We start from the raw sequence: 23,240 nt of genomic DNA, 5'->3' as shown, positions 1-23,240 counted from the left end.
ATGACATTGAATTAAAAACCACCTATTGCCTTAGCTCGAGTGTGAACCAGCTACATGCATTAGTCTCTTGCCAGAAGAACAGTGGACATTCAGCTGTTGGACATTAATTTTTCAATCACATTTACCCTATCTCTTTAAGGCCATATATCATATACAACAGAAATCCTCCATGTTTTTGTTTTTTGCTCTTTGTCTGACCTGATGCTGAATGCGGGCTCCAGTTTCACTGCTGCCAACCACCTCAACACTTGCCTTCCAAACTGGCTATGGGGAACTTAGACAATCAACATCAGCCAACTGTTTCAACGGGTGGAGGGAATAGACAGCAGGTGAATCACAGCCAAGTGAGCTGTTGCACTTTCTGCCGCTCTAGCTTTACTTTGTGCTCCTTCTCAAACCATGAGCTCTGAATTACAGTTGTAATGTCCTTACTGTTGTTCCTGCTGGGGATCAGCTACTACAACACAAATTTAATAACTTTTGACAAGTTGGCAATGGAATTGCAAGACTTAATAAGATACGAACATATCAAGGGGATAGTGAGTCACTTAAATCTATGTGGTTTGATTCAGCCTTGTGCAGAATCCGCTGCTGATTACAAAGAGCCACGTTAATGATATCTTGCAAAAATTACCAGGTTTGTGAATGGGTGTGTAGTGTGCAGCTTGATGATTTCTTTGTGTTAGAAATGCTGCCTACTTGCAGACTTTTTGTTAATTTGTAAAATGAGAAGAAAACAAAAGGAGCACTTCAAACAAGTTTGTGCAGTGACAGGTTGAAATTATTTTTCGGCAGGGATTTGTTCTGACAGGCAAGCTGATTTGTCAGCAGAGCTTTTACATCCATCCTGATTAATCTGTTCATCCACAAGGTCAGTACGATGCGGTTACCCTTAACCTGCACTCTCGCAATGACCAGTGGATGTAATGCCCTCTTCGTGTTCTGAATTCACAATCTCCTCTTTGACTTTCATCGTCTAACAATGTGCGAGTACCCAAGAGAAAGCTCATCGGTATTAGTTAATTCTGTGTGAATGGATGGTGTTGCTTCACCATCTGCACACAGAGCTGATGAAACCTTGAATCCAATTTGTGTTCAGGGCAATGTAGATAGTGTCAAGACTGAGCTACATGAACACTACCAACTGCATTGTGTCCAGTGTTGATTGACATGATCAAGAGATGCAGTGTCCATGTACTGTCCCATCACCTATCACTAAAAACCTTCAATACTGACCATTGCTGAAACATAAAAATACAGGTCGCTGTCTGGAGGTTGTGAAGACTGGCCTAGGCATAGGCTCATGAGTCTCACAGCCAATCTGTTGTCCAAGTGCAATGCTACACTCATTTACAGATTTGCAGTGTGCTGTGACAGGATTAATTTATGACCTCCAGGTGAGTTCCAGAGGGCATTTGATAAGGTGCCAAATCAAAGGTAATTGCGGAAAATAAAAGCTCATGGTGTAGGGGATAACGTATTAGCCTGGATAGAAGATTGGCTGGCTGGCAGAAATTGGAGTAGGCATAAATGGGTCTTTTTCTGATTGGCAGGATGTGACGAGTGGAGTCTGGCAGGGGTTTGTGCTGGGGCCTCAACTTTTTGCAATTTATATCAATTACTTAGATGAGGGGAGTAAAGGCATGGTGGCTAAATTTGCAGATGACACAAATATAGGTAGGAAAGTAGGTTGTGAAGAGACATGAGGTTGCAAATAGAAAAAGATCGGTTGAGTGAGTGGGCAAAAATCTGGCAGATGGAGTATAATGTAGGAAAATGTGAAGTTGTTCACTTTGGCAGGAAGAATAAAAAAATCAGAGTATTACTTAAATAGAGATGGTTGCAGAATCCTAAGGTGCAAAGGGATCTAGGTGTTCTAGTGCATGAGTTACAAAAAGTTAGAGTGTGGGTATAACATGTAATTAAGAAGGTTAATGGAATGCTATCCTTTATTAAGAGAGAGATTGAACATAAAAGTAAGAATGTTATGCTTCAGTTATACAGGGCATTGGTGAGACCGTATTAAAGGTTATTGGGGGTAGACAGGAATGTGAAATTCAAAACACAAACAGATCAGTCATGATTTATTGAATGGCACAGCAGACTTGGGGGGGCCGAATGGCCTACTTCTGCTCCTATTTCATATGCAATGAGGAAAAGGCCAGGATCTACCTTAGTCAGTGCCTCCTTAAATTTGTAGGTGTTGCGTCCCTGCTGCTGCTCCTCAATCCTGGGGTCCAGAACCGCGGGACTCTGTCATCTCCCATCCACAACGCTTCATCTGGCTGCTGCTGTTATTATTTCACCTCATTTACTATTTTCAGCTTGGGTAGTGTCTTCGCTTAATTTAAGAAAAATAATTGTCAAGGCTGGTTGTGGGTTCCCTTTGAGTTTCAGTTTTATGTAAAATAAAACTTGGATTCCCTTCCAAAACAATGTCTCATTACAGTATTAATACTTTGTCCTAAATCAGCATGATTTCTTGATTCTAGTAGATTATTCCACCTTCCAAGTTTTTTCCAGGATATGCTCTTGACCATGTAGAGATCCTAATGTGATGTGATTTCTAGTGTGAGCTATCCGCACCACTGATCAGGTTAACAAAACTGCACAAAGTGCCGTTAGCTTTGGACAGTGGTGGAAGGATGATGCTACAAGGTGTACTGTCCGGGCCACCATCCCCGCCCAAGTTAGATAATGGTAAAAACAAAAAATGGAGGATGCTGGAAATCCAAAACAAAAACAGAATTACCTGGAAAAACTCAGCAGGTCTGGCAGCATCTGCAGAGAAGAAGAGTTGACGTTTCGAGTCCTCATGACCCTTCAACAGAACTGTGGAAGGGTCATGAGGACTCGAAACGTCAACTCTTTTCTTCTCTGCCAATGCTGCCAGACCTGCTGAGTTTTTCCAGGTAATTCTGTTTTTGTTTTAGATAATGGTATGTTCTACTCGTCTGCGGAGGTTGTAAAGGGGAAGCTATAACACTCATATTTCAGGAAATTCACTTGACTGAAAACTTTGCTGTTGCTGTCTCTTTGATTCTGCAGTCGTTGGTTAATACTGCCATTTTGTCTGACATTTGGATGCCTCCCACTTTACTGACCATTACTCAGGCACAATGTTCAGCTCCTGTAATGTTTTAGTAAATATTTCAAGTGTTTTTTTTGTAGAAATGAGGAAACCCGGCATTGCCTTTCACACCCTTTGAAATTGAATCAGTCTGCCTCAGCTGCAGTAAATCCCTTCGCAGTGACTTGTTATGTAGGTGAAAGTAGATGCAGTGAAATATCGAATGGTAATAACAGTGCAGTGGTTATGGCACAGTGCTGGAGTAGCAATCCAGAGACCTTGGATTCCACCATGACAAATGGTGAGGCTGAGTGACCTTGGATATGTTTTTAATTTGCTTTATTTGCTGGCTGGGCCAGCGTTTATTGATTATTCCTAATTACCCTTGAGAAGATGGCGGTGAGCTGCCTCCTTGAACCTCCACAATCTGCCTGGTCTAGGTACACCCACAGTGCTGTTAGGAAGGGAGTTTCAGGATCTTGACCCAGCGACAGTGAAGGAACAGCCGATATATTTCTGAGTCAGGATGGTGTGTGACTTGAAGGGGAACTTCCAGGTGATGTTCCCAATCATCTGCTGTCCCTTTCCTTCCAGGCGGTAAGTCATGAATTTGGAAGGTGCTGTTGAAGTTCCTGGATTGTTGTGAAAACCCATTTGTTTTTTGATCTGGCCTACGTGTGACTCCAGTCCCTTCTGAAGTGATGTGGCAAACAAGTCACCACAAGGCTACAACCATCACCATCTTCTCAGGTTGATGGGCAACTGCTGCAATCTTGTCAATGTCACCTGCATCTCAAGAATAGATTTTGAAAATAAATAAGTTCGGTCCTGCTGATTGAGGGAGAAATTTTTTCATCTGTAAATCGAGTGCAATTAAATCACACCCCACCCCCCCACCCCCTCAATATGCACTGGCTTGAAAATAGAATGTAACAAGCTGTTACAAGTTATAAATAAATTGAAATTAATGGCTGGAGACAAGTTTGGCAGGTGGCACTTTGCTTAAAAATTTAATCTGGAACAAGCAATACGTCTGAAGCCCTAGGTTGTAAATCTAAATTAAATCATGCTGCAATTACCTTTATGATCTCAGTGAAGTCATGCATTGACTCCTTGGTTTGGAGTCCTTTTTGAAGACCCCGCACAGAGACAAATTGACAGTGAGGATGTCTGTAGCTTTCTTTAACTGTTGTGAAACACTGCAAGCTTCACGCACTGTTAACAAAATTCTTGGCCCGTTCTCATTCTGATTGTTTCTGTTTTTTTTTCCATTAATGACTTTTGAGGTGTGTGTGTGTGTGTGTCTGTGTGTGTGTGTGTGTGTGTGTGTGTGTGGGGTGGGGTGTTGAGGACGTTGTAAATGGTATGTTTGTTACTTGAAACAGGGAAAGGCATGGTTGTATTCCGCTGAGTCCAAATGATAAGGCAGCTAATCCACTTGGCATCCCAGAACAGTTTAATTGTATTGCTCCATAGAACTGAATAGTACAAACTCATTATTATTGGAAATGAAGGCTAGAATATGGAGTAACAGCACTCTGAGTGGGATTGGGACAAGGGGCTGACAATCATCATCTAAACCATTCCCAGTGCCTTAGCTGAGATTTATTGCAGTGTAAAGTAGGCGCCATGGCACCTCCCAGTGGATGCAGATACAGATGGGATAAACGTGGATCAACCTTCCTCAAATAGGAGTCTGAGTTTATCTGTTAAGCCCCTTAAAATTGGATTAGTTGCATATGTTTAAGGATGACTTCTTTTTTAAAGATCATCTTGCTTGAGATTGCAAAATTCTTAGTTGTGGACTTGATTGAACAAGGCTGTTTGCAATCTTTGACAAACATCTTGGAGTAAAACCACATCTCGCAAAGTGGTGAGAATGTGGAACTCACTACCACAAGTTGAGTTTAATAACATCGATACATTCAAGGGAAAGCTAGAGAAGTAAATGAGGAGGAAGGAATAGGTAATGGCAACAACTTTTATTTATATAGCACTTTTAGTGCAGTAAAATGTCCCAAGAAGCTTCAGAGGAGCATCATAAAACAAGTGTGACACCCAGCCAGGGTTGTTAGGTTGTCAGATGTTAGGAGGAGGTTCCTGTGGTGCGTAGACACTGACATGTTGGCCTGAACGCCCTGTGTATTGTCTTCAGGATTTACTCATTAATTTCACAGCTTTGACTTCACAGAATCATAGAATTGTTATGGTGCAGAAGGGAGGCCATTTGGCCCATCATGTCTGCACTGGCTCTCTGCGCAACTCATCCAGTGCCATTCCCCTAAGGTGGGGGAATGGCTCAGCCAATTTTGTATCCATGTTGCTACCCTCCCTTTTATTCCATGAGCTGTAACTTTGCTCACCGTTCTGTTGTGCAGCACTGTATCAGATGCCTTTTGGAAGTCCCCATACACCACATCAACAGCATTGCCCTCATCAAACTTTTCTCTTACTTCAAGAAACTCCAAGTTAGTTAAACAGGACTTTCCCTTAAGAAATCCATGCTGGCTTTTGTTAATTACCCACATTTGTCCCCATATGACATTCTTCCTTTTCAAATAACAGTCTCATTCCCTTTGGAATGCTTCAATTGAACCTCCCTCCACCACAGTCTCAGGAAGTGCATTCCAAACCCTAACCACTCACTACGTGAAAAAGCTTTTCCTAATATTGTGTTTGCTTCTTTTGCTAATAGCTTACCCCCTCATTCTCCATCCTTTCACAAGTGGGAACAGTTTCTCCCTATCTACTCTGTCCTGAAACCTCCTAATTTTGAATACCTCTACCAAATCTCCTCTTAGCCTTCTTTACTCTAAGGAAAACAGTTCTAACTTCTCCAACCTATCTTCATAACTGAAGTTCCTCATCCCTGGAACCATTCTTGTGAACATTTTCGGCACTCTCTCCAGTGCCTTCACATCCTTCCTAAAATACACCGCCCAGAACTGGATGCAGTACTCTAGCTGATGCTGAACTACTGTCTTATCCAAGTTCAACATAATCTCCTTGCTCTTGTACTCCATGCCCCCATTAATAAAGCCCAGGATACTGTTTAACTGCTCTCTCAACCCGTCCTGTCACCTTTGGTGACTAATGCACATATATCGCCAGGCCCCTCTGTTCCTGCACCCGCTTCAGAGTTGTATCCTTTATTTTATATTGTTTCTCCATATTCTCCCTACCAAAGTGAATCAATTCACACTTCTTTGCATTGAATTTCCTCTGCCACCTGTCTGCCCGCTCCACCAACTTGTCTATGTCCCTTTTGAAGTTTTACACTTTTCTCCTCACAGTTTACAGTGTGTCCAAGTTTTGTATCAACCACAAACTTTGAAATTGTTCCCTATGCACCCTGGGCCATTAATATATATCAGGAAAAGCAAGGATCCCAACACTGATCCCTGGGCAACTCCACTGTGAACCTTTCTCCAGCAAGAAAAACATCTGTTCATCACTTTCCTGTCGCTCAGCCAATTTTGTATCCATGTTGCTACCCTCCCTTTTATTTCATGAGCTGTAACTTTGCTCACAGTTCTGTTGTGCAGTACTGTATCAAATGCATTTGCAAGTCCCCATACACCACATCAACAACATTGCCCTCATCAAACTTTTCTCTTACTTCAGGAAACTCCAAGTTAGTTAAATAGGACTTTCCCTTAAGAAATCCATGCTGGCTTTTCTTAATTACCCACATTTGTCCATATAACTATTAATTTTGTCCTGAATTATTGTTTCTAGAAGCTTCCACACCACTGAAGTTAAACTGACCTACCTGTGGTTGCTGGGCCTATCTTTACACCCTTTTTTGGTTATCCTATCTGTGTCTTGTCTTTTACCTCAGGATATGTCACTATTTGCCCTGGTATACATAGCCTGTTGGAAGGAATTTGACCTTCTGCCTTTTTGCAGTTTGTGTGTATGTTTTCGCATCAGTTTTTTCCAGGGTCCCCTCCTGAAAATGTTGACTCTGAGCTGGAGTGAGGCTGCAGTCAGCCTCTCCTAGTTAACTAGCTGAAGTATAGCTACAAAACTGGCATGTACCTGACCATGTAGAAAATTGCCCAAGTATGCCCTATCCACAAAAAGCAAGACAGGTACTACCAAGCGGCACTTTACACAGCAACAACCTGCTCACTGACGCTCAGCTTGGGTTCCCTTGAGGCCATTCAGCTCCTGACCTCATTACAACCTTGGTCCAAAAATGGACAAAAGAGCTAAACTCAAGAGGGGAGTGAGAGAGACTGCCCTTGACATTAAGGCAGCATTTGACCGAGTGTGGCACCAAGAAGACTTAGCAAAACTGGATTCAATGTGAATCGATGGGAAAATTCTCCGCTGGTTGGAGTCAAAGGAAGATGGCTGAGGTTATTGGAGACCAATCATCCCAGACCCAGAATATTGCTTAGGACAGTGTCCTCAGCCCAAACATCTTCAGCTACATCATCAATGGCATTCCCTCCATCACTAGGGCGGAATTGGGGATGTTTGCTAATGATTGCATAATGTTCAGCACCATTCGCAACTCCTCAGATACTGAAGCAGTCTGTGTCCATATACAACAAGACCTGGACACTATCCAGGCTTGGGCTGATACGTGACAAATAACATTCATGTCAGGGTATGACCATCTCAGTAAATGAGCATCTGAACATCTCCCTTTGGCATGACCATCGCTGAATCCCCCCTCTATCGATGTCCTGGGGTTACCATTGACCAGAAACTGAACTAGACTAGTCAAATAAATACAAGAGCAGGTCAGAGGCTAGGAATCCACCTCCAAAGCCTGTCCACCAGCTACAAGGCATGAGTCAGAAGTGTGATGAATATTCTCCACTTGCCCAGATGTGTGCAGTTCCAACAACATGCAAGAAGCTTGAAACTATCCAGGACAAAGTAGCCTGCTAGATCAGCACCCCATCCAATAACTTAAATATTCACTCCCTCCCCCATTGACATGCAGTGACAGCAGTGTGTACTATATGGAAGATGCAGTGCAGCAACTCACCAAACCTCCTTGGGCAGCACTTTCCAAACCTATGACCTCTACCACCTAGAAGGACAATGGCAGCAGGTGTATGGGAGCAGCATCATTTCAAGCCACATAGCATCCTGACTTGGTACAATATCGTCATTCCTTCATTGCCACTGTGTCAAAATTCTGGAACTCGATCCCTAATAGCATGGTGGGTGTGCCTGTCCCACATGGACTGCAGCAATTCAAGAAGGCAGCTCATCACCACTTTCGCAAGGGCAATTAGGGATGGGTAACAAATGCTGGCCTTCCTAGCGATGCTCTGATCCCATGAAAGAATTTTTAAAAAGTATGATTTGTCAGGTGTCAGCCAGCATTTCATACCTGTTCATATATCTCTATTTTATGGCCGATCCTGCTATTCATGGTTATTAGGCTCTTCACAAGGTCAATTATAGCCCACCCCAATCCTGTCCTCATCTAGAGAGACACTTCCAGCATGGAATAAAGCTGTCTGGAATGGAAACTTAGGCTGACTTCCCTTCTTCTCTCACATTGGGCTCTGTACTCTATGCTTAATCCATATATCTGTGGTGGTAAGAATTGGTCTCTTCTGTAGCAGCTAAGCATCTCCTTTCTGTTTGCGTGAGATGCACTAGCCTGCCTTTCTGGTCCCGTGCATATAAAAATCATGGGTCGAGCTCCCATGACTTCCCTGTGGGTGAGCTTTGTAGGTGGAGTTCCTCAGGCAGAAAATTAGTCCAATTATTCATGCGCTGAAAATCCTTTCCTGGGAATCTCTGTCAAGAAATTTCCCATGAGTGCAGTGCCTCCTCCTGGTTGATGAAGGCAGCATTTCTGTTTGGAGTAGGGTGTGTGGAGGGGAGAAAATACCCAACAGTATAACCTAAGTTAGTTGGTCGGTTCCGTTTCCCTTTGAGGTCTTTGTTCATCTGTGGAAGATTCAGGGAAAGGAATTCTCAAGTTTAATGAATAATAAGATCTTGAACCTCATGACTATTTGTCTTTATATTTCTGGCTTACCCTCTTTTACACACGTGTTGGGTCTCAGTGATGCTCTGTGCAAGAGCATTTGTCAACAAAGGCCAGGCCAGCTGTTAGACTTTATTGTTGAAGAGCAGCCAATGGAGATTAGATGTGGGATTCATTTGGTTTGACAAGACCAGGCCAAACTGTTCTGCCTATAAGGTTGAAGTTACCCAGCTGTGGCTGTACTGAGTTTGATCAGGCTACCTCCTGGAAGCTTGCACTTTGGGCTGTCTTCAAGGAGGGTAACTGGATCACTTTGTACAGAAATAACTTGGGGCCCCCATTTCCAGTCATACATTCCGATCTTATTTTCATAAAATTCAGCCATTGACATTAATTATAATTGAGTAACAAACATGAGCGTGGCCTTGTATAGTTTTGATGAACGTGCAAAATTGTCAAGCAGGAAAAGACCAGCTGACCCATCAACCCTGCCCCACCTCTCAGGTTAGCTGGTATATTCTGAGTAAACACATACCACACCACCCAACCCCTCCTCACCCATTCCCCCCTCCCCTCTAATTCCATCCCTTCACTGCCCCTACCTCTGATGCAGGGTCATACAGACTTGAAACGTTAGCTCTGTTTCTTTCTCCACAAATGCTGTCAGACCTGCTGAGTTTTTCCAGCATTTTCTGTTCTTAATGACGTTGATTAAGAGATAAATATTGGTCAGGATACCAGGGAGACCTGCTCTTTTAAATGGCATCATGGAACCTTTTATGCCCACGTGAGAGAGCAGGTGGGGTCTTGGTTCGAAGTCTCATTCTTCAGTATTATATTTGTTCAGCCTCTGCCAGCGCTCAAAGGTTTGAGAGCTGCAGATGATATTTCAGGTGTGTGGAGCTTGGCCAGCTACCCAATGTCAAGGATTTTGAATAGTTTCAGATCTGAAACGAGGGGCCTGCAATGTGTCCTGGAGTTTCTAATGTTCATGCTATGTTTCTAATGCTAGGAACCTGCTCTCATCCAAGGAAAGCCCCTGGATGTAGCAGACGCTGCTTTACCAGGTGCTTTAGAAGGATAGCCAAAAACATTGGGTCTCCACAAACCCCAGTACCTCCCTGCCTATGTTACATGCCTAAAATGATGGCTGCTCCTCTTTATTTAAGAAAGCACTTGCATTTATGCAGCACCTTTCACAATCTCGGGGCACCCAAAATTGTTTATTACATGAGGAAGTGTTTTTGAAGTGTAGTTACTATTGTAGGAAAAGGGGGAGGCAATTTTCAGGCAGCGAGCACCCACAAATGACAACGTGATAATGATGAGAGAAATTGTTTTTGTGACGATTGAGGGATAACTATTGGCCAGGGCACAGGCAAAGAAACACAGTGCATTTTTAAAAAGTCTTTATTCTTTTGCATGTAGCTTGATAGAAAGTGGCTCTAAAACAGCTTCAGTTTGCTCTGAGTTGAAAGGGTGGTCGTGTTATTCTGACTTGTCTTTAGATGCTGTATCTTACAACAGTGAATGAGATCTGAAGTTGCGTTTTGATGCCTGTGGCTTCAGGTTCCTTCTCCTCCTGTTGGAAAGACTGTTCCATTTAATTAGTCATTTTTTTTGGCCTGCAACACTTGCAGCAAAATCATTCCGCTCAGTTTTGCATCTATAGACAAGGCATTAGTGCTCCAAACAGGTGTTGGAATCAGCTCAGAGCCCTTTATTGGAATTTTAAACAAGGTATTGTGAAAATTGAGCCTCCACAATTTCTAGCTTTATTCAACTATCATTGCATCGGGCACTTCAGACACGGCGAGCTGCCAGTGATAGACTTTGGCCTGTTGTGCCAGACTGTGACTGTGTAATTGGACAGGGCACCTAGGCTGGCACAAGGTCCCTGACTAGCTTCTGGAAAAGGACCATACACACTGGCAGTAAGCTGATCCCCATCATTGGGCCAACTGTTTTTATATCACCTGTAGTAAACAGGTCTATTCACAATCACAGGTGATTCCTGAGCTCTTGGAAGTTTGAAAATAACAATTGCTGGGAGGTAGCTGAAGAGAGTTCAGACATCTGGAAAGGGAGATGTTGGAGGAATGAAGTCTAGACTTGACAAAAATGTCGATAAGGTTTTCGTCAGCAACAAGTTTGAGAGGGAGTGGAGGCAAATAATTTTCTTTTAAATTGTTTGCAGGATATGGGCTTCACTGGCTGAGCCAACATTTATTGCCCATCCCTAATTGCCCTTGAGAAGGAGGTGGTGAGCTGCCTTCTTGAACCACTGCAGTCCATTTGATGTACCTATACCCACACTGCTGTTAGGGAGGGAATTCCAAGATTTTGACCTAGCAACAGTGAAGGAATGGTGATATATTTCCAAATCAGGATGGTGAGTGGCTTGGCGGGGAGCTTCCAGGTAGTGGTGTTCCCATCTATCTGCTGCCCTTGTCCTTTTAGATGGTAGTGGTCATGTGTTTGGAAGGTGCTGTCTAAGGAGCCTTGGTTTCTGCAGTGTACCTTGTAGATGGTGCACACTGCTGCCACTGTGTGTCAGTGGTGGAAGGTGTAAATGTTTGTGGATGTGATGCCAATCAAGCGGGCTGCTTTGTCCTGGATGGAGTCAAGCTTCTTGAGTGTTGTTGGAGCTGCATTCATCCAGGCAAGTGGGGAGTATTCCATCACACTCCTGACTTGTGCCTTGTAGATGGTGGACAGGCTTTGGGGAGTCAGGAGGTGAGTTACATTTAATTAAACTGGAAAATGCATGTCTGAAATTCAGATTAGCCTGAAGATGCACTCAGCACATATGGAGATACAAGCACTTGGTACACAGAGATTGAGCAATGCATCACAGGCTCAGAGATTCAGCAAAGCCAATGATTAGAGAATGAGTTGAGTGGGCCTTTAGAAACAAACTTGCATGCATCCAGCACCTTTTATGAGCTAAGGACATCCCAAACACGTTGGCTGAATAATGGCTAGAGTGTGGGAGGCAAGTCATGTGATGAAACCTCCAGTAAATGTTTAATCATAGTTGGCAACCCTACATCCTACAAGTGCTGGAGCATTTCCCAGTACAATAGATTGGAACCTCCTCATCTTCCAAATGCCACCTTAGCTCCTGGGACTTTTGTCCCAGAATTTTCTAACCCCTCAAGCTTTCCAAATGCTGGAAGTACTCAGCAGGCCATGCAGTATTCTCTCTCCGGTTTCTAGAATCCACAGTCCTTTGCCTTCTAATTTTCTACGCTTATTGCATTTAAAACCATTCTTCTAACTCCTTCTCAATAAATATATATGTGTATATAAAAACATATATACATATATAAAAATTGCCCCTCTAAATGACAGGGCATTTTTCCACATTACAGCGACTGATGAAGTGCAAGCTGTGTTTGACCGTTACACCAGCTGGTGACCAGGTCTGGCAGCACCTGCTTCACTCACACTTCAAAGGCAGCAGGAGATGAAATGCTGTCATCTTTAACACTCTATCTGGAATAGGAAAACACTGAGCCCATTTAATTTTAAGGCTTGGTCTTTACTCACCATCAGTGCACATGTGCTGGATGGCAACATTTTAGACGTATCACTGTTGGTTCAGTTAGTTGCCATTGCACACCAAGAACTGGGAATTCAGCAAGAATCAGAGAGAGATTTTCAATGATGCTGGTCCTGCTGAGGAACTCGGGGGCAGTTTGGAGGCTGGACTTAAATGGGCTTTTACAGTTTGCAGTGCCTAATTTTAAACAGCATATTTTAAGAACTATTTCTTATGTAGAAGCACTTTGTTAAAAATGCTGCATTAAAGTACTGATACAAGACCCCACACTGGAAAGCTTCTCTGCAGAATGTGATTAGGTTTGCAGCTGAGATTGCCTTGATTGTGCTGCAGAATTTTAGGTTATCTGTTTATATTAATTACCTACAGCACTGCAGTTGCATATGTTCAATAAATGGCAGCATGCATGAGTGGTTAAAGTCTGGTATACACTGCCTGAGATTGTGGTGAAGGCAGGTTCAATTGAGGCATTCAAAAGGGAATTGGACCGTTCTCTGTAAAGGAAAAATGTGCAGGGGTTACGAGAGAGGGCAGGGGAACGGCACTAAGGGAATTGCTCATTTGGAGAGCCGGTGGAGGCACGATGGGCTGAGTGGCCTCTTTCTGCCCTGTAACAATTCTGAGATTCTGTGAAAAGCAACTTCTGTTGTACCTTTAACATCATAAAACATCCTAAAGGTATTTCACCAGGATTGTTACAAAATAAAATGCCACCCAGCCACATAAGGAGATATTAGTTCAGATGGCCAAATGCTTGGTCAAAGAGATGGCTTTTAAAGCGTGTCTTAAAAGAGGAAAGAGAGGTGGAAAGATATAGGTAGGGTATTCCAGAGCTTAAGGACTAGGCAACTGAAGCCACAGCAGCCGATGGTCGAGTGGTTAAAATCGGGGATGCTTAAGAGGCCAGAACTAAAATAGCACAGATATCTCAGAGTGTTGTAGGTAGGGTTGCGGACTCTGGCTGGACATCTTCCAGGAGATGTCGGCGGAAGTGATGGCACTGAAAGCTGATGGTGTGGCATGAGCAGGTTCTGAGGAAAACAGACTAAAGCTTCAATTGAACCCACTACAAAAGCCCATTTCGAACAGGCTAAAACTACTTGTTTAAATTCTCACCAATTTGCACAATAGCTTCATTTTTAAAACATGTCTGTGTGACCTGCATCAGTACTAGTTTACATTTTATGTCATCAGTTGAGTAATCAGATCGCAGTTTTACAGTGAATGATGAACTTCTGTGCATGAATTATTGAGCATATCAATTTATTTGCTTACACTAAATATCGTTCTAAAATCTCCTGGATTGATTTCAATAGCCAACAGGAGACAGAAGTCAATTCCGATGGACTCCTAGCTGTTCCGGGAGGATTGGCAAACCTAGTTGTGGAGTTGGAGGATGAGGCCATGGAGGGATTTGGAAAACAATTTTAAAATCAAGACTTTGCTTGACCAGGAGCCAGTGTAGGTCAGTGAGCTCTGGATTGATGAGGGAATGGCTCTGGGTGTGAGTTAAGGCACTGGCAGCTGAATTTTAGAGGACAGAACGTGAGAGGCTAGCCAGGAGTGCGTTGGGATTGCCGAGTCTGAAGGTAACAAAGGCATTGTTGGGGGTTTTAGCAGCAGAGCTTAGATAGAGGTAATGGAGGTGGAAACCGTGGTCTTAGTATGAATATGAGGTCGGAAGCTTACCCCAGGGTCAAATATGACACCAAGGTTGTGAACGGACTGCCTTAATCTCAGACTGTTGCCAGGGAGAGGGATGCGCATGCAAAGCCATGCACATGTACAAAAGCATGAGCACAAAAGCGTGAACGTGCAAAAAGATACATGTGCACACAAACGGGGGGAAAGTGCCATTCATCTGCATGGAAAACCTGCTGTGATTGATGGTGTGTCAGGTCTTTGTGTGAAGATGCAGAGAATGGTTTGACAAGCAAGCATGGGGTTTTCTTCAGGATGCCATTGATGCCTGTATTATTCTCTTCAATTTAAACAAGTCAATGTGTTTTGCAATACAGTATGTTGTTTTGTTACAGTGATGGCCAGTAGTAGGTGCATGAAGCTTAAATACTGCAAGTAAGGTCGTTGATGAAGCTGCTGGTGTTTGGAGAGAATATTGTAGGAAGGACCTGCAGTTAGAGTCATAGAAACTTAGAGCACAGAAAGAGGCCATTTGGCCCATTGTGCCTGTGCTGGCTCTTTGAAACAATAGTCATGTTCAGTCCCACACCTCTGCTTTTTATCTATAATCCTGTGCATTCCTCTTCCTCAAGGACCTACCCAACTCTCCTTCAGAATTATTTGTGGAACCAGCTTCCATTAGCTTTTCAGATGGAGTGTTCCAGATCCTGACAATTCTGAGTGAAAACAATTCTCCTCATAGTCATTTGGTAGTACAGAACTTGAGTATTGTCGAAAAAAGATTTTTTTTTGTCGAAGTTTTTCATCTTGCACTCATCAGGACAATTCGCAAGAATATCAAATGTAAAGGGATCAGCAAAAATACTGTATGAGAAGAGAGTGCTAATTAGTTGGCGAGTGGACTCTGATTGGTAGAGGTGTTGCCATGGAGAATGCACCAGTTGGTGGTGACTGACAGTTAACTGCTAAGCATTCTTTGAAAACAGGGTGCATCAAAGGCATCCTGCAGGATAATGGCTACCCCGATCAGATCATTTTGCACCGTATATCACGCAAGCTCATGAACGGGCCGAGGGTCATCACTTTCGGCCCTGAAAAGCGCCAGTCGACCTCCCATTACCCTGGATGGGCAAGGTATCTTAAAATTTGAGCAACAGGCAAAGCTAGCTATTTCATGCTGCTACAATGCAGTAGCAACATGAGTGCTATTCGTCGCTATCATGATGCTGCCATAAAGCCAGAAAGACATTCTGCCTATCACACAAATGTGTAATGGGGCATATGAACTTCAGTGCCAGTGTGATGCTAGTTATGTAGGCCGTACATCCCAAAGGCTGGTGGATCATATTAAATAGCATGTCCTTTCATAATGGACAAGGTACTGACTGTACTCAACCAGCCTGTGCTTGCAAAACTCAAAATACAGTGTCCAACATTAGATGCGATTCCATGATCGGACAACTTTTGCTAAATAATCCTCAGCATGATAATAATTATGCTGACAACCAATTTAAGATTGTCAGCTGGGCTCCCAGTCGGGCGCATTTGTCGTACTGGAAGCTACATGAACACAGGGCCCTGTTCTTTGCAGACAAAAACAACATATACTAAAGAAAATAAGTGACAGCCATTTGTTGGTTTATTCCTCGAGTGAATGCCTTGACCAATTAGAGTCAAGCTGGCTAGTTTAAGTTTTCAAACAATGCTTGGCAGTTAACTGTCAGTCACCACCAACTGGTGTATTCTCCATGGCAAAGCTTCTGTTAATCAGAGTCCACTTGCCAACCAATCAGCATGCTCTTCTCATACAGTATAAATTGTTGTTCCTTTTACACTTGGTATTCTTGTGAATTGTCCTGATGAGTGCAAGACAGAAAAGTTTTGACAAAAAAAAGTGTCTCTCTCCAGCGATTCTCCACATCTTCACTCCACAGATTTTGCCAGTGATTTTGAACCTATGACCTCCGGTTATTGACCCACTCCCAACAGGGTATAGTTTTTCTCTTTGTGCTATCAAAACCTCACACCAACACGAAAACCTCTGCGAGATTACCCTATTCTGCTTTAGGTTGCACTGTGTAAATATGACTGCAAACACAAGAATTAGGAGCAGGGTCCTTCGAGCCTGCTCCGCCATTCGATAAAATCATGGTTGATCTGATGGTGGCCTCAACTCCACTTCCTTGTCTGTCCCCCATAATCCTTGACTCCCTTGTCGATCAAAAATCTATTCAACAAGCCCTGAATATATTCACCTACCCAGCCTCCACTGCTTTCAGGGGAAAAGAGTTCCACAGACTAATGACCCTCTGAGAGAAAAAAAATTCTCCTCATCTCCATCTTAAATGGGAGACCCCTTATTTTTACACTGTGCCCCCTAGTTCTAGGCTCCCCCACAAGGGGAAACATCCTCTTGGCATCCACTCTGTCAAGCCTCAGGATTTTATGTTTCAATAAGATCACCTTTCATTCTTCTAAACTCCGATGAGTACAGGACCGAACTGCTCAACCTTTTCTCATTATATAACCCCTTCAGCCCTGGAGTCAATTTAGTGAACCTTCTCTGAATTGCTTCTAATGCAGTTACATTCTTTCTTAAGTGAGGAGATCAAAGGAGTACACAGTACTCCAGATGCAGTTCAACCAAGGCCCAGTACAGCTGTGGCAACACTTCCCTGTTTTTATATTCCATTCCCCTGACAATAAACACCAACATTCCATTTGCCTTCTTAATCACATGCTGTACCTGCATACTAACTTCTTGCGATTCATGAGCTAAGCCTATCATTCAACCACCAATCAAGTGGTTTATTTGTAACAAATTGCTTTTAGTTTTACATGTACTGATTGGGTCCTTGTATGTGAAATTGCTGAAACTGCTGAGCGACTTGAGCCAGTTAATGAAGTATTTCCAGTTTGGAAGCTTTGTCTCAAATCACCTCAGTGATTTGATGTTCTTTCTGTATAGATGGAATGTGAATTTACTGCAAAATAAAAGGCTTTCTCTTTTCATGTCTCTCCAGATTGTAAATGCATCGAAGGTTTTAGATGAAGTCCCGATCCCAGAGGACTCCGAGCTGGACCAGAGTCATTTTCGACGGCGAAGGTTCCCCGTGGAATCTGATGATGAGGACTTTGTAGCATCTGCTGGTAAGACGATAAAGGAATCCAGTAGAAAGATGGGATGAAGTTTGACTACTAACATTAGAATGGCTGATTCCCTATCCAGTGCACAAAGAGAGAAAGACTGCTCCTTTCCCCTATGCTCTATGGAATTTGATGGCTCCTTGCTGGGCTGAGGTTTCACAGGCACTTTCCAAGACATGGTCAGCTGGCCATTATTCATGTCCAATCCAATATAAAAGAGTGCCTCTTTTACGATGGGAGCATCACAGTAAATCTTCATGCTGCCCTCGCCCAATGGCCACTTCCTGTATTGCCAGCGAGGCTTGCTGGCTGGTGCCATGCTGACGGGGGTGATGGGGTGGGGGTGGGGGTGAGAAGGGAATGGTCGCTGACCAGTGCCATGGTGGGGTGGGTGGGAAATAGGGGGCTGCTGCAGGCTTGTAATCAGGAGCTGGAGTTCTATTGATTCTTCCCTCCTTCCCCTGGGGTTTTGGAGTTAATTTTAATGTCTGGTCTAGCTGAGCGCAGCTAGACAAACACAGGATGGGAAACAAACCTGAAGGCCTTCATTGTCTCTGTTATTCAGCCATTGAAAGGCCAAAACTTGCTGAACTTCCCTTTATTGATAAAGCAAGTCCACAAGTTATTAACAGCTACACTGAGATATGCGTCACCAGCTGACTTAAGGTAGGCTGAAACAAAAGGTGGATTAGTGTCACACTCTTGAATCGGGGCGTGGGTGGGAGGGGAAGGTATAAACGTTGTTTCCTCTTAAATTACTCTGGACAAAACAGTATTTTGTTGAAGAAAGTGTTCTGAGCAGGTGTCCTGAATGTGTATCTCTGAGGCTAACAGATTCAGGTTCAAGGCAGGGGTTTTGGGATGGTTGATTCACACAATAGCCTCACTCTAGTCTTGTCAGTTGTTTGCCCCCTCTCTGTATGTCAGCTGCTCAATGTGGTTTCAGTTGGGCACACAGCTACTCACGGCCCTATAGCGCAGTAATGCCTTAAATCTCCTGTAAATCAGTGTGCAAATTGAAATTCAAATTATTGGATAATTAACTGATTTTGCACTTTGAATTACCAGGAGTAGACCGTCCACCCAAATCGCAATGTAACGTCTTAAGAAAGACCTGGAATTATTGTAATTGTTTATGGAGAATTTGCTGTTCTTTTGCCAGAGGGGAGTGCTGAGTTCGAAGAGGGCAGCACACCCAGCACAGTTGAAACTGAGGGTGAGATTCCAACAATATCAGTGATTCCAAAGCAAAAAACAGGTAAGAAAATGTCACTAAGTTACTTTGACGGCTCTTCACTGTATGTTGTATATGCTGCTAATGTGGGATTGCTTTAGGGAGGCTGGAAAGGCTGCATTTGCTGCCAATATGTGCATGCGCAGTTGTATGCTGATGGTTGGTCCAGGTTAGTGGCCACCATCTTTTTGGGGGGCAATGCGTTGCAGGGTGCATGTGCAGCCACCATCTTTATAGGGGGGCAATGTCCCGCAGGCTCATGCGCAGCCACCATCTTTATGGGGCAATGTCCAGCAGGGTGCATGCGCAGCCATCATCTTTATAGGGGGCAGTGTGTAGCAGGACTCGTTCGCAGCCATCACTGTTCCTGGCAGCAGGAGGAAAATGTTGTGAATTCTATCCTGGACTGACAATGATGGATTTTGGAAACTCCTTTTACAGGGGGTTAGAAGGAAAGGATTTGTAGATGGGAAACTAAAATCTTTTCCTTGCGAGATACTTGATTGCAGTCATGTGCTTGTTGTTACTAAACTCTGTCTCAGCACCCCGGTAATGTAAGTGGATTAGAGGTTGCTGTGAGTTTAAACTATATTGCCTGTCCTCATTCTTCCCCCTTCTGCCACTCTGAGTTCCAGGCTGCAGGTTCCAGCAGCCATGTAGGGATTTTTGAAGATAAATTCTCCTGCTTTTCTTGACCAACATTTATCCCCTAACCAACACCATGACTGATAAGTGTTTTTCAAATACTGTTTGTAAGACCTTGTAGTATACAAATTAACTACCATAGAATAGTAATAGCTACAGTCCAGGATTATTTCTTAGGCTGTTATGTACTTGAGTCACCCCCAGAATGTGGATTGGGCTCAGTGAATGTGAGTTCTCACATTCTAGCTTGTTGGAGATATGCAGGAGTGGAATCATGTTGAGGGTAGCTTATGGCACTGCGGCAGGAGAGAATTTCCTGGCCTCATCCTACCTGGCTTCTGCAAACAGCTAAAACTCTGTGTAACAGCCAGTGGCCTTTGCTCCGACTGCTCTGTCCTCTTATGAAATCTTCTTTCTCTTCCCTTACGATTTCATTGACGGTAGAACCTGCATCTTGGCTCACTTCTCCAGAAATCCCTTCTTCAACCAATCTGTGTTTCTGGTTCTTTCTTATTTTCAAAGACCTGTTTATCGGGAGGCAATGGCGTAGTGCTATTGTCGCTAGACTAATACTCCAGAGACCCAGGGTAATGCTCTGGGGGCAAAAAGAAAAAATGCTGGAAAAGCTCAGCAGGTCTGATAGCATCTATGGAAAGAAAGACAGAGTTAATGTTTCGAAAGATGCTGCCAGACCTGAGTCTTTCCAGCATTTTTTGTTACTTCATATTACCAGCATCAGCACTATTTTGCCTTTATCTTAATGCTCTGAGGACCCGGGTTTGAATCCCACCACAGTAGATGGTGGAATTTGAATTCGATAAAAATCTGGAATTAAAGGTCTGATGATGAAACTGTTGTTGATTGTTGTTAAAACCTACCTAGTTCACTAATTTAGGGAAGGAAATCTGCCGTCCTTAGCTGGTCTGGCCGACTTATGACTCCAGACTCTCAACAACGTGGTTGACTCTTATGTGCCCTTTGAAATGGCCCCAGTTGTAACAAACCATTGTAAAGTCTCAAAAAAGGAATGAAATCTGATGGACCACCCGATCTAAGCATCAGAAACGACAACAGCAATCTCAGCCCTATCGACCCTGCAAAGTCCTCCTTAGTAACATCTGGGGGCTAGTGCTAAAATTGGGAGAGCTGTCTCTCAGACTGGTCAAGCAACAGCCTGACATACTCATCCTCGCAGAATCATATATGAGAGATAATGTCCCAGACAACACCATCACTATCCCTGGGCCTGCCCCACTGGCAGGATGGACCCAGCAGAGGTGGCGGCAGCATGGTATACAGTCCTCAACATCGACTCCGGATCCCATGAAGTCTCATGGTATCAGGTCGAACATGGGCAAGAAAACCTCCTGCTGATTACCACATACCGCCCTCCCTCAGCTGATGAATCAGTGCTCCTCCATGTTGAACACCACTTGGAGGAAACACTGAGGGTGGCAAGGATGCAGAATATACTCTGGGTGGGGGACTTAAACGCTCATCACCAAGAGTGGCTCAGTAGCATCACTGTTGACAGAGCTGGCCGAGTCCTAAAGGACATGGCTGCTACGCTGGGTTTGCGGCAGGTGGTGAGGGAGCCAACAAGAGGGAAAAATATACTTGACCCCATCCTCACCAACCTGCCTGCCACAGATGCATCTGCCTAAGTCAGTATCGGTAGGAGTGACCACTGCACAGTCATTGTGTAGCACTACCATCTGCTAAAAGGGATAACTTTCGAACAGATCTAGCAACTCTAGACTGGGCATCCATAAGGCACTGTGGGCCATCAGCAACAGCTGAATTGTACTCGAACACAATCTGTAACCTCATGACCCGGCATATCCCTCATTCTATCATTACCATCAAACCATAGGATAAACCCTGGTTCAATGAAGAGTGCAGGAGGGCATGCCAGGAGCTGCACCAGGCATACAGGACTACTTGCATGCCAAACAGCATAAGCAGCAAGTGATAGACAGCGCAAAGTGATCCCACAGCCAATGGATCAGATTTGAGCTCTGTAGTTCTGCCACATCCAGTTGTGAATGGCGGCGGACAGTTAAACAATTCACTGGAGCAGGAAGCTCCACAAATATCCCCATTCTCAATGATGGAGGAGCCCAGCGCATCAGCGCATCAGCGCAAAAGACAGTGCTGAAGCATTTGCCACAATCTTCAGCCAGAAGTGCCAAGCCTTATCCTTCGTCAGAAGTCCCCCGCATCACAGGTGCCAGTCTTCAGCCAATTCAATTCACTCCACATGATATCAAGAAATGGCTGAAGACACTGGATACTGCAAAGGCACTGACCCTGACAGTATTCCAGCAATAGTACTGAAGATTTGTGCTCCAGAACTTGGCACACCCCTGGTCAAGCTGTCCCTGTACAGCTACAACACTGACGTCCACCTGGCTATGTGGAAAAATACCCAGATATGTCCTGTCCACAAAAAGCAGGACAAATCCAACCCAGCCAATTACCATCTCATCAGTCTACTCTCGATCCTCAGTATAGTAATGGAAAGCGTCATCAACAGTGCCATCAAGTGACACTTGCTTAGCAATAACCTGCTCATTGACGCCCAGTTTGGGCTCTGCCTGGGCCACTTGGCTCCTGACCTCATTACAGCCTTAGTTCAAATATGGATGAAGGAGCTGAACTCCTGAGGTGATGTAAGATTGATTGCCTTTGACAACAAGGCAGCATTTGACCGAGTGCGGCATCAAGGAGCCCCAGCAAAACTGGAGTCAATGGGAATTGGAGGAAACGATTCACTGCTTGGAGTCATACCCAACACAAAGGAAGATGGTTGTGGTTGTGATCAGTCATCTCAGCTCCAGGACATCACTGCACGAGTTCCTCAGGGTAGTGTCCTCGGCCCAATCATCATCAGCTGCTTCATCAATGACCTTCCTTCCATCATAAGGTCAGAAATGGGGATGTTTGCTGATGATTGCACAATGTTCAGCACCATTCGCGACTCCTCAGATACTGAAGCAGTCCATGTCCAAATGCAGCAAGACTTGGACAATATCTAGGCTTGGGCTGACAAGTGGCAAATAACATTTGTGCCACACAAATGCCAGGCAATGACCATCTCCAACAAGAGAGAATCTAACCATTGCCCCATGATGTTCAATGGCATTACCATCACTGAACTCCCCCCACTATCAAGATCCTGGGAGTTACCATAGACCAGAAAGTGAACTGGACTAGCCATATAAATACTGTGGCTAGGAGAGCAGTTCAGAGGCCAGGAATCCTGTAATGATTAACTCACCGTCTGACTCCCCAAAGCCTTTCCACCATCTACAAGTCAGGAGTGTGATGGAATACTCCTCACTTGCCTGAACGAGTGCAGTTCCCACTACACTCAAGAAACTTGACACCATCTAGGACAAAGCAGCCCACTTGATTGGCACCACATTCACAAACATTTACTCCCTCCACCACCGATGCACAGTAGCAGCAGTATGTGCCATCTACAAGATGCACTGCAGAAATTCACCAACAATCCTTGGAGGGCAACTCCCAAACCCACGACCGCTACCATCTAGAAGGACAAGGGCAGCAGATAGATGGGAATACCACCACCTGGAAGTTCCCCTCAAAGCCACTCACCATCCTGACTTGGAAATATATCACCGTTCCTTCACTGTCGCTGGGTCAAAATCCTGGAACTCTGTCCCTAACTGCACTGCGGGTGTACCTACACCACATGGACTGCAGCAGTTCAAGAAGGCAGCTCACCACCACCTTCTCAAGGACAACTAGGGGTGGGCAATAAATGCTGGTCCAGCCAGCGAAGTCCACATCCCCTAAATGCATTTTTAAAAAAAACTTGTTTCTATGGCAATATTTTTCATCCTATATCACGTAAACATTAATAAGAGACAAATCTCAACTTGTCACTGAATTAGAAAATCACAAGGGTGTTAAACTGAAGTTCAGTGCACCCCGTGCAAGGGAGCCC

At 44.1% G+C, this 23,240-nt stretch overlaps 1 protein-coding gene across 4 annotated transcripts in view; it reads left to right on the top strand.

Annotated features, from left to right (window-relative positions):
- Positions 1-23,240, top strand: part of hspg2 (heparan sulfate proteoglycan 2) — a 519,883-nt gene that overhangs the window by 118,609 nt on the left and 378,034 nt on the right. For all 4 annotated transcript variants that reach the window (XM_041206462.1, XM_041206463.1, XM_041206461.1 and 1 more), the window contains exons 2-3: positions 17,265-17,391; positions 18,551-18,646. In XM_041206462.1, coding sequence (XP_041062396.1) covers positions 17,265-17,391; positions 18,551-18,646 — 223 coding nt within the window. The remainder of the gene's footprint in view (positions 1-17,264; positions 17,392-18,550; positions 18,647-23,240) is intronic.

Source organism: Carcharodon carcharias, chromosome 15, assembly GCF_017639515.1.
Source record: "Carcharodon carcharias isolate sCarCar2 chromosome 15, sCarCar2.pri, whole genome shotgun sequence".
Classification (NCBI taxonomy): domain Eukaryota; kingdom Metazoa; phylum Chordata; class Chondrichthyes; order Lamniformes; family Lamnidae; genus Carcharodon; species Carcharodon carcharias.
The sequence above is the reverse complement of the archived record's forward strand: the minus strand, read 5'-3'. Positions and strand labels throughout refer to the sequence as shown.